Source organism: Chiloscyllium plagiosum, unplaced genomic scaffold, assembly GCF_037043375.1.
Source record: "Chiloscyllium plagiosum isolate Xiang-an unplaced genomic scaffold, Cpla_swu_hap1 HiC_scaffold_4, whole genome shotgun sequence".
NCBI classification, from domain to species: Eukaryota; Metazoa; Chordata; class Chondrichthyes; order Orectolobiformes; family Hemiscylliidae; genus Chiloscyllium; species Chiloscyllium plagiosum.
This window is the reverse complement of record NW_028270142.1, coordinates 93,754,284-93,769,847: the sequence shown is the minus strand read 5'-3', so window position 1 is coordinate 93,769,847 and position 15,564 is coordinate 93,754,284. Positions and strand designations below refer to the sequence as shown.

The 15,564-nt window shown below is 40.9% G+C and overlaps 1 protein-coding gene across 3 annotated transcripts in view; it reads left to right on the top strand.

Annotated features, from left to right (window-relative positions):
* lpin2 (lipin 2) overlaps positions 1-15,564 on the top strand; it is a 126,889-nt gene that overhangs the window by 38,647 nt on the left and 72,678 nt on the right. For all 3 annotated transcript variants that reach the window (XM_087986478.1, XM_087986477.1, XM_087986480.1), the window contains exon 3: positions 1,833-1,928. In XM_087986478.1, the coding sequence (XP_087842604.1) occupies positions 1,833-1,928 (96 nt within the window). The remainder of the gene's footprint in view (positions 1-1,832; positions 1,929-15,564) is intronic.

The following is a 15,564-nucleotide window of genomic DNA, read 5'->3' as shown; positions in this document are numbered from 1 at the left end:
AAACCATGCTCTTCCAGATGGTCATAAATCCTATCCCTCAGAATCCTTTCTAACACCTTGCAGACGATAGACGTGAGACTTACTGGTCTGTAATTGATGGGGATTTCCCTATTTCCTTTCTTGAAGAGAGAAATTACATTTGCCTCTCTCCAGTCCTCAGGTACGACTCCAGTTGAAAGCGAGGATGCAAAGATCTTCGCAAGTGGCGAAGCAATTGCATTACTCGTTTCCCAAAGCAGCCGAGGACAAATCTGGTCCAGGCCTGGCGACTTGTCAATCTTAATGTTTGACAAAATTTTCAGCACATCAGCTTCCTCTATCTCTATCCATTCCAGCATGCACACCTGCTCTTCAAAAGGTTTCATTCACTACAAAGTTTGTTTCTTAATTGGTAATTTTTGAAAAGTTACCAACATTTAAAGGATTAATTTGTGTGCACTTGTTTATCACATTACTTAATATGATACTTTAAGCAGGCAAATAAGTTTTAATTAATTGTAGTTTGAGAGTAGTTGTACTTTACTGTTTTTAAGGCAACACCTAGATAATGAAGTGAACCCCGTGGTAAAGATTGTGCAATATTTTGTTAAAAATGTTGAAAATAGGAGCAGAAGTAGCCCGTTCACTCTTTTGATACTCCTCCCTTCAGCTGCTTCATCAAAGCTTTCTCTCCATTATAAGGTTAGAAGTTCAGCATCTTCAGCACCATTTGTAATTTTTTCAGTTACTGAAGCAGTCCATATCCAAATGCAGCCAGACCTGGACAATATCCAAGTTTTGGGCTGACAAGTGAAAAATAACATTCATGTCACAAGGGGAAGGCAATGATCATCTGTAACAAAAAGACAACTTATTACCTCTTGATATTCAATGGCATTGCTATCGTTGAATTTCCCATGATCAACACCCTGGGATTACTATTAACCGGACTCTGAACTCCATCAGCCATATGAAGACCTGGTCAGAGGCTAGAAATCCTGCAATGAGTAACTCTTTGCTCAAAGCCTCTACCATCTACAAGGCACAAGTCAGAAATTTAATATAGTGTTCCCCACTTGTGGGTGAGTGCAACTCCAGCAACTCTAGAGCCTTGATACCATCCAGGGCCAAGCAAATCACCTGATTGGCATCACATGCAGAAGCATGGACTCCATTCACCATTGGTACTCAGTAGCACTACTGTGTACTATCTATAAAATGTGGTACAGAAATTCATCAGTGCTCCTCAAAGACAACACTCTCCAAAACCACTTCTACTAGAAGGATAAGGACAGTGGGTACAAGAGAACAACATCTCTTAGATCTCCTCCAAACCAGTCACCATCCTGACTTAGAAATATATCACTGTTCTTCTGATGGTAGTGTATCAAAATGCTGAAGGTCCCTACCCAACAACATTGTGGGTGTACCTACATCAAGTGGAATGTAGTGGTTCAAGAAGGCAGTTTACCATGTCATCAGGTGAAATTAGAGATAGGAAAGAAATCCTGCTTCAGCCAGTGACAGCCATTTAACAGGAGTGAACAAAAAAATCTATCACTATAAATGAGTTTGTGGATCTTCATTGAGTTTGTAATGTGCTATCTGCGGTAGAAATCGGCTATTGGCTCTGATGTTAACTTGAAGCTTTGCAAAATACAGTGCAAAATAATTCTCTGCAAAGAACCTTCATGTTTAATTGTGTTAAAGCTGACAGGTTAAAACTGTTATGAATCTGTTTTGCTTTTATAGGTGTTTCCACGTGAAATTTGTAGAGTTACCTATGTAGAGAAATGGTTTTGACTTTCCAGTAGTGATGTCAGATTTAATTAGTGCTATAATGGAATTTTCAGATTGACATCGAGATTAATGGCGATCCAGTAGATCTGCACATGAAGTTGGGAGATAATGGAGAAGCATTCTTTGTACAGGAAACAGAGGAAGAAAATGTATGTGGTGATTTTTAATTTAATTTGTAAAGATTTAATGCAGAAACATTGCAGTGTGCTTGTATCTTTTGTAAACAGTTTAAAAAGGGTTTTGTTTATCTCTTAGATTTTAAAATGAGTGGAGACCATCCCACTCATGACTGGGAAAGTTGCATTTACTGTGTACTATTTAAATTCAATTGCAATGAATTTGGGTGGATAGAAGAATAACTTGCCACATATGCCATTTTATTTGGCAGAATGTTATAATTAAACAGTGAAGAGAAGAAGTATAATTGAAACCACCAGTGTAACCAACATTAAAAAGATGAAATAGAAAAATTGAGCAACAGAAATTCGACCGCGCTTTCACATGCACGTGGTTGATAGGTAATGTTTTGGTATGGTGCATGCTTCTGTCTAAATGATGATAACATTCCAAAATGCAGTTATTTGCTGGTGCCTTTGTGTAATGGTTCCCCCAACCCCCCCCCCAACACACAGCACGTGGCAACAGTGAAGAAGGGCATTGGGCATAACAGCTGGGGAAGTCTAATGGACTTTGTAGGAAAAGGTGTCTTTGGGAGCAGGAGGCCTGACATGAAGAGGATCAGACAGGCATAAGATTTCCTCAACCAGATATAAACCACTGGTTTACTTCCATATACATACAATGTATTCCAGTTTAACTTTATTTTCCCTTGAGTATTGTAATGACCCAATGTATGTTAAATAAAATCCTGTTTCATAATCTTCGGACTATCCATGTATTAATTCTCATGTTACATTTCTGGCTTAGTTGGCAGAACTCCAAAACGTTTGCATCAGGTCATGACAGATGAGATTAAAAGGTCAATTTCCAAGATGAGGTGGATTGTGCAAGAGTTGAAACAGGCATTGTTTCTGAGGGAGGCTGAGGCTGCTCATCTTGGAGGCTCATAATGGAGGAAATTAGGCCTTGAAGCCAAACTCAAGCAGAGATGCCCCATGTGTATTCCCTTGGTTTTATGGAAGAAGTAAGCAAACCCCTGGCTGGATATTCAACTTGTTGATGAATAGGAAGCGAGGGAGGTTTGGGCAAGATGGGAAATGCACAATGATCTGGCAATTGAAGACTAAATTAGGATGTACTGCTGGATATATTGTCTCAGGGTCTCCATATTAAGGAGCAAGTGATATTAATCATGCAATATGTATGCAGGAAAGCTAGTCAGGAAATAATGGGAAGTGATCACAGACAACTACAGTGAGTATTTGAGGTATGATGGTTTTTGGGAACAGCAGTGACCTGCTACAGCTACAGTAGTGCTTCTATACGTACATTCAAGCTGAAGAAGAGGACCTGGTCTCTGTCTCCTTGAAATTGTTCGACTGCATTGTGGATCCTTCCTTCGGATTAGGCAGGGGTAGGCAGGTCATCACTGGTAAGAGGATTGACAACGTTCTTGTACTGATGGATATCTTCAAGTTCACAGGCCATTCCCATCATGACTAAAAGGCTTTATTTCTATTCATTTGTGGGATGAGAACATCTCTAAGCCAGAATTTATTGCCTTGATGGGAATCAGCTGTATTGCTATGGGTCTGTAGTCAAATGTAAGCCAAGCCAATTAAAGAGATTTTCTTTCATAAAGGGCACATGCATTTTTCCAAAAATTTGACAGTGATTGCAGTTATTGTTAACATCATTTTATCTGTTTTTATTAAATTCTAATTTCACCATCTGAGATTTCCCAAGAACATTAATCTTGGCTTTCATATTATAGCCTAGTGACATGATTGTTATGCCACTGCCCAAGCCAGAGTATTGATATGCTAATTGGTTTGTCTGTTTTGATATTGCATGTGATCAGGACATAACTTTGAACTAGATCCCACAGGAGCTTTGCAAGGTCTATAGCATTTCCAAAAGGCACATCACGCCCTACGTTCAGAGTAATGGACAATATGAATGGGTCAATCCCTCTGCATGACTGCATACTTTATCTCTAGACAGGAAACAAAAATGGCTGAAATATCTTCTGAAACTAGTTTATGCTTATAATAGCACCTGCAACATCAACAAGCTATTCTTCAGACTACCTCTTCTTCGGGTGAGATTGAATCTTTCTGATGAACCATCTCCTTTTGTTTACCATGCTGTCTGGAAGATACCAAATCCATAATTGTAGTGCTATGTATCTCGTTTGGCTTAAGCCAGCTTCAGTTTGGCACCAAAGACAGTTACGCAGTGAGGAGAAAAATATTGAAATAGTGCAAGACTGACTGTACTTCCAAGTCATGGAAAGGTATTTCTCCAAAATTGAAATATCAAGGGTCAAAATAAGATTCAAGATGTCTGGGATCCTGGATTATGCAGTCGTCAAGTGGCTAGGCACAGGTGACCACATCAATTTTGTTGAACCAGTAGCAGGGAATTTTGGAAAATGGCTTATGAAAGGGATTTGCTTGAGGCCAGGAGTCTGATGGACAATGTGAAGGCAAGCAGCACACTTGGTGGCATTGGGGAACCTGAAGTGTCGATGTTTGATGCCTCAGATGAAGTAGAATTGGATAACGAAGAAGAATCCGGGAGTGATTAGTGTTGTGAATCTAGGGGTATGTCCAGTGTGAGGTGGCCTACTGCCACCCTGGAAAGTAGTGCAGGGCTGACCTTCCAGGAGGTGAAAACTGAGTGAGCAAGTGCAGTCAATCATGAAACTCTCAGAGATCTGACTCTGTTCTAGATTGTGTGGATGACCTGTAGAGCCTGGCTTTTTAGGAAGCAACCAGTGCAGTGTCTGAGAAGAGAGTGCTGCCACTAATGTAGACAAAAACTTTCTAGTTATTGTGGCACAGTTCAGTGCTACTCAAACATACTGCGCCTATTTGTTGAACAGTTGCTAAGTGAAAGTCCTGGCACAGTGAATCTCAAACAGTCCTATGTGTAATGGGACCTCTTACCATCAAGTGATGATGGTGGGCGCAGCTTAAGTAGTTATGCCAGGATTTCCAAAAGCGAAGATGAGGCAAAATACTGGATAGGGCAGTTGGGATAGTCAAATGAAGGAAAGGGTGTATTTAGGGGCCCACTAGGAACAATGATCAGACAAATTTCTTAATCTTCATATGTAAATACTAGCTTAATACCATATACATACCATCTTCCATGTTTCACCTTGTATTCCCTTAATGTTTATAATGACGTGACAACAGCAGTGGAATAGAGAAACACAGCTTCGTTATCTTTGGATTTTCTGGAAGCTCAAATTGTATGCTATGTTTTCATTTTTATCGTTGAGCTGAACAACTACTTAATTCAATTCATTTATGTAAAAAGGTACCGATGACAAACTTGCTGTATTGCCAAAGGGAAGAATTGTTCTTTTTTGATACATTTAATTACAAGAAATTCCTGGACCTCTGCATTACAAAGAGTCGAATTAATGACCATTTCCAGTTATTGATTTTTTTTTTTCTGAACCAGGTTAGGCAGACAACATATTTCAAGTGTGTGCATAGCATTTGTAACAGCGTCTTTCGCAGAGTCTTGAAACAAGGTAGTCAGATTGTGCACCAAGCAAAGAAAGGCATATAACTCATTGAAAGCTTATTTTCTGAGAGGTCTGTCCCAGCTGCTTCTCCAACATTTGTTCCAGGCTTCTTCAGGCATTGCATTTTAAAATGTCGGGGTACTTTGCAGACTTTTGTTGCAAGTTGAAGTTCTAAATTGGAGGAAGGCTAATTTTGAAGATATTAGGCAAGCACTTTTAAAAGCTGATTGGGGGCAGATGTTCGTAGGTAAAGGGACAGTGGTAAAATGGGAAGCCCTCAGAAATGATGTAAGGATTGTCCAGAGACAATATATTTCTGTTCGGGTAAAAGGAAAGGCTTGTAGGTATAGGGAATGCTGAATAACTAGAGAAATTGGGGTTTTGGTTAAGAAACAGAAGGAAGCATATGTCAGGTATAGACAAGATAGATCGAGTGAATCCTTGGAATATAAAAGCAGTAGGAATATACTTAAGGGGGAAATGAGGAGGGCATAAAGGAGACATGAGATAGCTTTGGCCAGTAGGGTTAAGGAGAATCCAAAGGGGTTTTTACAAATATATTAAGGATGAAGGGGTAACTAGGGAGAGAATAGCAGAGCAGAATAGAGAGATCAGCAAGGCAGTCTGCAACTGGAGTCACAGGAGATGGAGTAGTCAACAGAGTATTTTGCGTCAGTATCTACTGTGGAGAAGGACATGGATGATATAGAATGTAAGGAAATAGATGGTGACATCTTTAAAAATGTCCATATTACAGAAGAGGAGGTGCTGGATGTCTAGACAGCCACAAAAGTGGATAAATCCCCAGGATCCAATCAGGTCTACCCTAGAACTCTGGGAAGCTAGGGAAGTGACTGCTGGGTCTCTTGCTGAGATATTTTTATCATCTATAGTCACAGGTGAGGTGCCAGAAGACTGGAGGTTGTCTAACGTGGTGCCACAATTTAAGAAATGTGGTAAGGAAAAGTCAGGAAACTATAGACCAATGAGCCTAATGTCAGTGGAGGGCAAGTTGTTGGAGGGAATCCTGAGGGACAGGATGTACATGGATTTGGAAAGGCAAGGACTGATTAGGGATAGCCAACATGGCTTTGTGCATGGCAAATCATGTCTGACAAACTTGATTTGAGTTTTTTGAAGAAGTAACAAAGAGGATTGATGAGGGCAGAGTGGTGGATGTGATCGAAGTGGACTTCAGTAAGGCGTTCGACAAGGTTCCCCATGTGAGACTGGTTATAACAAGGTTACATCTCACAGAATACAGGGAGAACTAGCCATTTGGGTACAGAATTGGCTCGTAGGTAAGACAGAGGATGGTGGTGGAGGGTTGCTTTTCAGGTTGGAGGTCTGTGACCAGTGGAATGCCACAAAGATCGGTGCTGGGTCCACTGCTTTTTGTCATTTATGGAAATTATTTGGATGCGACCATAGGAGTTATAATTAGTAAATTTGCAGATGGCATTAAAATTGGAGGTGTAGTGGGCAGTGAAGAAGGTCACCTTAGATTACAATGGGATCTTGACAAGATGGGCCAATGGGCTGAGGAGTGGCAGGTGGAGTTTAATTTTAGATAAATACAAGCTGCTGCATTTTGGAAAGGAAATCTGAGCAGGACTTATACACAATGGTAAGGTCCTAGGGAGTGTTGCTGAACAAAGAGACCTTGGAGTGCAGGTTCATAGCTCCTTGAAAGTGTAGTTGTAGGTAGGTAGGATAATGATGGAGCTAGTTGGTATGCTTTCCTTTATTGGTCAGAGTATTGAGTGTAGGAGTTGGGAGGTCATGTTGAGGCTGTACAGGATATTGGTTAGGCCAATGTTGGAATAATGTGTGCAATTCTAGTCTGTTTCGTATCAGAAAGATGTTGTGAAACTTGAAAGAGTTCAGAAAAAATTTACAAGGATGCTGCCAGGTTTGGAGGATTTGAGCTATAGGGAGTGGCTGAACAGTTGGGGGCTGTTTTTTCCCTGGAATGTGAGGCTGAGGGGTGACCTTATAGAGGTATATAAAATCATGAGGAGCATGATTAGGATAAATAGACAAAGTCTCTTCCTTGGGGTGGGGAAGTCCATGACTAGAGGGTGTAGGTTTAGGGTGAGAAAGGGATGATAGAAAAGAGACCTGAGGGGCAACGTTTTCACGCAGAGGGAGGTGCATGTATGGAAATGAACTGCCAGAGGAAGTAGTGGAGGCTGATTCAAAGACTTATAGATAGGTATATGAATAGGAAGGGTTTAGAGGGATATGGGCCAAATGCTGGTAAATCAGATAGGGATTAAATTCTGAAATTTCTTCAGCATGGATGAGTTGGACCAAAGGGTCTGTTTCCATGCTGTACATAGGGCGGCACGGTGGCACAGTGGTTAGCACTGTTGCCTCACAGCGCCAGAAACCTGGGTTCAATTCCCACCTCAGGCGACTGACTGTGTGGAGTTTGCACGTTCTCCCCGTGGCTGTGTGGGTTTCCTCCGGGCGCTCCGGTTTCCTCCCACAGTCCAAAGATGTGCAGGTCAGGTGAATTGGCCATGCTAAATTGCCCGTAGTGTTAGGTAAGGGGTAAATGTAGGGGTATGGGTGGGTTGCGCTTCGGCGAGTTGGTGTGGACTTGTTGGGCCGAAGGGCCTGTTTCCACACTGTAATGTAATCTAATCTGTAATGTAATCTAATAATCTAATCTAATCTAATCTAATCTCTATGACTTTGACTTTTTAAAAAGTCAGTAACAAAACCTAGACATCGTGAGATTTAAAATGCATAACTGCAGAAAGCATGTTAAATTAGTGCATTAAAGTCCCAAGTTTTTGAAGTGCAAAATAATCAAACGATGAGAAAATGTGGAATGTTGTTTTTCCCAACAAAGGCAAATGGTAGAGAAAGCTGACAAGCTACTCCCTTCACAAAAGCTTATGTTTTGATGGTCATTTTCATATTGTGTGTTTGGAAATCAGCTTGTTGCAGGTTAGACTGGGAATTTATTAGCCTGCTCTTCTGCAATCATCTGTTTTCTGTTTCGCACCCAAAATCAAAAACATTCTTGCTGAATCCACTTTTCCCAAGTATTTTTGCTGTGGTCAAGTTGACTGTTAGAAGGTCTAATAAACCTACTGAAATTCTTCCCTTCCAAGTTTCATTCCCCAAACTTTCGTTAGTGGTAGAGAGAAGAAGCTGGTATTTTCTTTTAGTGAAAATGCAGATTCCTAGTTTATGGCCATGATTAGGGTTAAACATCCTTTCAAGATACTACCAAGACCAGATGATCACTTTTTTAAAGAAAATATTATGTGTACAATTACTGTTCCAATTTCCAAATAAAATGAATTATGGCTCTGTAAAAAAAAAATTACCTATTCTATTTGAATTACATATCTTTTAAACAAAAATGAATGCTGCTGCCATTCAAACCAGTGCTACTCAACCAGGAACATCATCATCCTTTGGGCTTGGAGCCGGGTGAGTGAAGGCTTTGAGTGGATGTCTTTCATCATAAAAATAGTTGAGCCTTTTCTTGCCTTAAGGGACTGGTTTGACCAACACAGCTGTGTTAATTTTGTTCTTTCGATTTAGCAGTAGGGAATTCTTCCAGGAGAAAGATTTGGTTACTTTAAAAATATATGCTTTAAGCAGTAGTCAAGAAGTGGTTTTAATTATAGGTTTTGAATGGCCCTTTTGTAAGAAACTAATCTTACCATTCTCTTGACTTCAACAGCACATGGTTTCTATGGTTTCCTTCATTTTATTTTAATGGCTTTTCTGATGATATCAGGCTGAATGTGAAAGTTATTTCAGGAAAATGTAAACGGAAGCGAGACTTTGTTGATATCAAACCTACAGGTCATCGAGCAAACCTACACCCTTGTTAATCTATGCAGTGTACTTATTTTGGGAAACAGTTAGCTTTGTTTGTTTCAGGTTTGTGTTTGGAAACCATGCTGGAGATTCTGTATTTGCCTCATTCTCAGAAATTATTAATTTCATTTATATCAGGGCACATTTTGTAACTGAGTAAACTAATTAATCGTTCACATAAATAAACAACGACATCTGGTTCAAAGCAGCTTCATTATCATGAATAGGATTCTCTACAGTTTCAAATAAGGAATAAACTCCTGTCTGTTGGGAAGTCATCCACATATTTCAATTTTTATTCAAATTTGAATGCAGTATTTTAAAAAAAACCTGTCAAATGCAGCTAAGTCATGCACATGATCTTGGGAAGTGTGTGAAGAACCGCTGATTGTTACTGAATTCTTAATCTAAGGGTATATAGTAGGATTCAGCATAATGGATGTAGTTCCATACTATAAATCAGAATTTGAATGACTACAGCTTTGAGAAGAATAAATTTCATTTTTGCTTTCAACTATTAACGTAAATCTAAATGAAGCTAGATTCATAACTGTCATCCCTTCATTAAAGAAATTATGTTTAAGTAAAATTGAAATCTAGTTATTTACAGCTGCAATTTCCCAGCCCTAATATGTGCTGTGAAGAAGGGCAAGAAAATTAGGTGGGTGCTGGATCGGGATGCCTTTCCACCACGAGGGATATTTTCCAGCGGCATGCAACAAATAAAGGCATTCAAGACCTCCAATAAATGCCAGTATTAATTTCTCAATTTCACTTTTCTGCATGCCCTTCCATTCTCAATGTTGAGGTGTCCGAGAGATTCTCATTTGTTTTTGCAAAAATATATTTTATTCATAAAAAAACTTACACTGTTACTAAGGCAGTTCAGTTCTGTTCAGTCTTTGTATTTGGAAAACAAACAAACAAATATTAGAGTTTGACTTTGCAGTTAAAACAGGCCCAAAGGTATTTCTTATGCAAGATACTATTTACATGTATTTGATGTACTGGGAGAGTTCGATAACTGAACAGGCCCCCATTGTACTTTGGCAGAAAGGCCTTAAATGGTCTTTCCGCGTTGTGCCTTGTTGGCAGTTGCCCCAAACTTTAGTGCGTCTTTCTGCATGTAATCCAGGACTTTGGAATATGCCAGTCTGCAACACTCTGTCAAGGTCAACTCTTCACACTGAAAGATCAACAAGTTTTGGACAGACCAAAGAGCATCATTGACCAAGTTGATGATCTTCCAGGCAAAGTCGATGTTTTCCTCAGTGTATATTCTGGGGAACAGATTGTAGAACACAGATGAACCTTGGGATGAACCTGGCCAAAAACCATTGCATCTCTCCAGACTTCCTTTGCTTACGCATGTGACAGTCTCTTTTTCTCTCTCTTCTCTCCTCCCCCCACCCCAAAACACAGCTGCTTTGAGGGCAGCCTGGTAGCAGAGAATCTGGGTGGACATGAAGGATCTTACAAGTAGTGTATTTTTCACCACAAGCCAAGCAATGTTTTGGTGCTTGTTGGAAACGTTTGGAGATGAGACCGTCTACCAAATGACTTTGAGTATCTGCTCTGGGAACCACCTGACAGAATCAACAATCTCCTCTTTGCTGCCAGGTTTCAAGGATGCTATGTGCTGACCACTGTTTGATGGACTTGTGGCCAAAAGTGTTTTTTTTCTCTCTGTTTTCCTTGAGAGACACTTGATATGGAATAGTACGACTAGTTGGCACATTCCATGGTAATGAGCTCGGGTCTGTCCTTTGTAACACTAGAGATAGAACCAGTGACACTTGATATTTATATACCGAGAGTCTGCACACAGCTTGATCCATCTACATGTGCATCAGCAGAACCCAACGTAGACCTCTTAGCCAGCAACAAATAATGTTACTAATGGAGAGGCCTCCTTTATTTGAGAAATAGGAATATTGTATTGGTGGTTAGGTGACCAGCAAGTACTGGCTCAAGGTTTCCATTTGACCCTGACCTTGGAGTCCCATGATTTGTGATAGGATCCAGTCCTGAGTATCTGACCAGTCTTTAGAATTCTCTAGTATTTTTATTTAAACTTCAGTTCTGTTTAATTGTTCACTGCCTGGATAACTATTCTAAATGTGGACTTTCAATAGGTAGAAAGAAGGAAATCTCCCCGCAACATTCATGACATCCCTTCTCAAACACACTGCCCATCTTCTATACACTACCATTTTGTTACAGTTAAAAAAACATTCCAGACAGGCTACATACCGGATTCCACTGGCTGTCATTGAAGGTTTCAAATTAAATCCTATAACTGGCCATACAAGCATAAGTCTGAGACAGTACCCTCTGAAGGTCAGGAGTAGTCCTTGTGTTCCAAAAAAAATTAACTGGCCTAGCTGGTGGTTCTTAAGAAATCAGCAGTGGTTGCTAAAAAGGTACCTCAGGAAATCTTAGGGAAGAATTACTTTGGGCTAATGGCAAAAAGGAATGTGAACCTTTGTCTTTTTATGTTTAGTGGCTTGTGTGGTAGGATTGCTTTCTTTAACCCCCTTCCATCCAGGCCTAAGGTGGATCAGTGCTGAAATTGTAGTGATTTCCTGAGCGACAACCACCATAAAGGACACTTTGTTAGTGCTCAGAACTGGACAGCAGAGCTCTACTAAGCTTTTGGTAGTAGGTTTGGACAGGCAGCATAGCCATTTTGCTCAATTATTCTCAAGAAGTTTGTAAAATTTGTTATGTGTAAGTTGTCCAGGTGAATGAATAGATTTGTACACATAATTAATCCAAATTCTTGCTGAACTTAATGATAATAACCTTACTGGTCTGAGTGGACTATATTAAATGCAATTCCATTAAGTCATATGTGGTGAACAGCTCAAGAAATAACCACTTTAAGACATACGCTAGTTCTAAGGCTAATGAGCAATTGATGTGATAAAGTAATGTTGCACTGGTGCAGGAAAAGGTATTTTTGAAATGCTTCAGTTTTTTTTTGTTTCGAAGGATTACATGTGTTTTTGAAAAGATGATGCAGAACATAGTCTTCATTTTTATAACTGAAATGGTGCAATGTGAGACAAAGAAACATATATTTTGATTCTAACAAAATGTTTGAATATGTGAAAAAGAAAAACACTGCATTTATAATTTTAATTCAAATATTTACTTAGTTGTACAGTCACAGATATGTACAGCACAGAAACAGACCTGTCGGTCCAATTTATCCATGCCAACCAGATATCCCAACCCAGTCTAGTCCCACCTGCCAGCACCCGGCCCATGTCCCTCCAAACCCTTCCTATTCATATATCCATCCAGATACCTTTTAAATGTTGCAATTGTACTAGCCTCCTCCAATTCCTCTGGCAGCTCATTCCATACACGTACTACCCTCTGCGTGAAACAGTTACCCCTTAGGTCTCTTTTATATCTTTCCCCTCTCACCTTAAACCTATGCCCTCTAGTTCTGGACTTCCCCACCTTGGGGAAAAGGCTTGGTCAATTTATCTTATCCATGCCCCTTGGCCTCTGACACTCCAAGGAAAACAGCCTTAGCCTATTCAACCTCTCCCTATATCTCAAATCCTCCAACCCTGGCAACATTCTTGTAAATCTATTCTGAAACCTTTCAGGTTTCACAACATCCTTCCAATAAGAAGGAGACCAGAATTGCACTCAATATTCCAACAGTGGCCTAACCAGCATTCTGTACAGCCGCAACATGACCTCCAAACTCCTATGCTCAATATTCTGACCAAAAAAGGAAAGCATACCAAATGCCTTGTTCACTATCCAATCTACCTGCGACTCTACTTTCAAGAAGCTATGAACCTGCACTCCAAGATCTCTTTGTTCAGCAACACTCCCTAGGACCTTACCATTAAGTGTATAAGTCCTGCTGAGATTTGCTTTCCCAAAATGCAGCACCTCACATTTATCTGAATTAAACTCCATCTGCCACTTCTCAGTTGCAGTTACTAGCGGTGTTCCACAAGGATCTGTTCTGGGACCATTGCTGTTTGTCATTTTTATAAATGACCTGGAGGAGAGGCTAGGAGGTTGGGTGAGCAAGTTTGCGGATGATACGAAAGTCGGTGGAGTTGTTGACGGTGAGGAAGGATGTGTCAGGTTACAGCAGGATATAGATAAGTTGCAGAGCTGGGCAGAAAGGTGACAAATGGAGTTCAATGTAGCTAAGTGTGAGGTGATTCACTTTGGTAAGAGTAACAAAAAGACGGGGTACTGGGCTAATGGTCGGATACTTGGTAGTGTGGATGAGCAGAGGGATCTTGGTGTCCATGTACACAGATCTCTGAAAGTTGCCACCCAGGTAAATAGTGCGGTGAAGAAGGCACATGGCGTACTGGCTTTTATTGGTAGAGGAATTGAGTTCCAGATTCCTGAGATCATATTGCAGTTGTATAAGACTCTGGTGCGGCCGCATCTGGAGTATTGTGTGCAGTTTTGGTCGCCATACTATAGGAAGGATGTGGAGGCACTGGAACGGGTGCAGAGGAGGTTTACCAGAATGTTGCCTGGTATGGTAGGAAGATCGTATGAGGAAAGGCTGAGGCACTTGGGGCTGTTTTCATTGGAGAAAAGAAGGTTTAGGGGTAACTTGATAGAGGTGTATAAGATGATTTGGGGTTTAGATAGGGTTGACTATGAGAACCTTTTTCCACGTATAGAGTCAGCTATTACGAGGGGGCATAGCTTTAAATTAAGGGGTGGTAGGTTTCGGATAGATGTTAGGGGTAGATTCTTTACTCAGCGAGTCGTGAGTTCATGGAATGCCCTGCCAGTAGTAGTGGTGGACTCTCCCTCTTTATGGGCATTGGATAGGCATATGGAGGATAGTGGGCTAGTGTAGGTTAGGTGGGATTGGATCGGCGCAACATCGAGAGCCAAAGGGCCTGTACTGCACTGTATTTTTCTATGTCTTTTTCTATGTTCAGCCCATTGGCCCATCTGATCAAGATTCTGTTGTAATCTGAGATAACCACCTTCGCTATCCACTACACCTCCAATTTTGGTGTCATCTGCAAGGTTACTATCGCTCTTATGCTCACATCCAAATCATTTATATAAGTGATGAAAAATAGTGGACCCAGCACCGATCTTTATGGCACTCCAGTGGTCACAGGCCTCCAGCCTGAAAACAACCCTCCACCACCACCCTCTGTCTTCTACCTTGAGCCAGTTCTGTATCGACATGGCTAGCTCTCCTGGATTCCATGAGATCTAACCTTGCTAACCAGTCTCCCATGGGGGACCTTGTCAAACACCTTACTGAAGCCCATATAGATCACATCTACCACTCTGCCCTCATCAATCCTCTTTGTTACTTCAAAAAACTCAATCAAGTTTGTGAGACATGATTTCCCCCGCACAAAGCCATGCTGACTATCCCTAATCAGTCCTTGCCTTTCCAAATCCATGTACATCCTGTCCCTCAGGATTCCCTCTAACAACCTGCCCACCGCTGACGTCAGGCTCACTGGTCTATAGTTCCCTGGCTTGTCCTTACCACCCTTAAACAGTGACATCACGTTAGCCAACCTCCAGTCTTCTGTCACCTCATTTGTGACTATTGATGGTACAAATATCTCAGTAAGAGGCCCAGCAATCACTTCCCTAGCTTCCCGCAGAGTGCGAGGGTGCACCTGATCAGGTCCTGGGGATGTATCCACTTTTATGCCTGTTAAGACATCTAGCACTTCCTCCTCTGTAATATGGACATTTTGCAAGATATCACCATCTATTTCCTACATTCTAGATTTTCCACAGTAATACTGATGCAAAATACTTGTTTAGTGTCTTCACCCATCTCCTGTGGCTCCACACAAAGGCTGCCTTGCTGATCTTTGAGGGGCCCTATTCTTTCCCTAGTTACCCTTTTGACCTTTAATGTATTTGTAAAAACCGTTTGGGTTCTCCTTTAACTTTATTTTCCAAAGCTATCTCATGTCCCCTTTTTGCCCTCCTGATTTCCCCCTTAGGTACACTCCTCCTGCCTTTATACTCTTCTAAGGATTCACTTGATCTATCCTGTCTATGATTTGGAGATGCCGGTGTTGGACTGTGGTGTACAAAGTTAAAAATCTCACAACACCAGGTTATAGTCCAACAGGTTTAATTGGAAGCACACTAGCTTTCGGAGCGACGCCCCTTCATCTTGGCCTCTTTTTCTCTCTCTCTCTCTCTCTCTCTCTCTCTCTCTCTTCCTCCCCTCTTTCTCTCTCTCTCTCTCTCTCTACTCTCTCTCTACTCTCTCTCTCTTCCTCCCC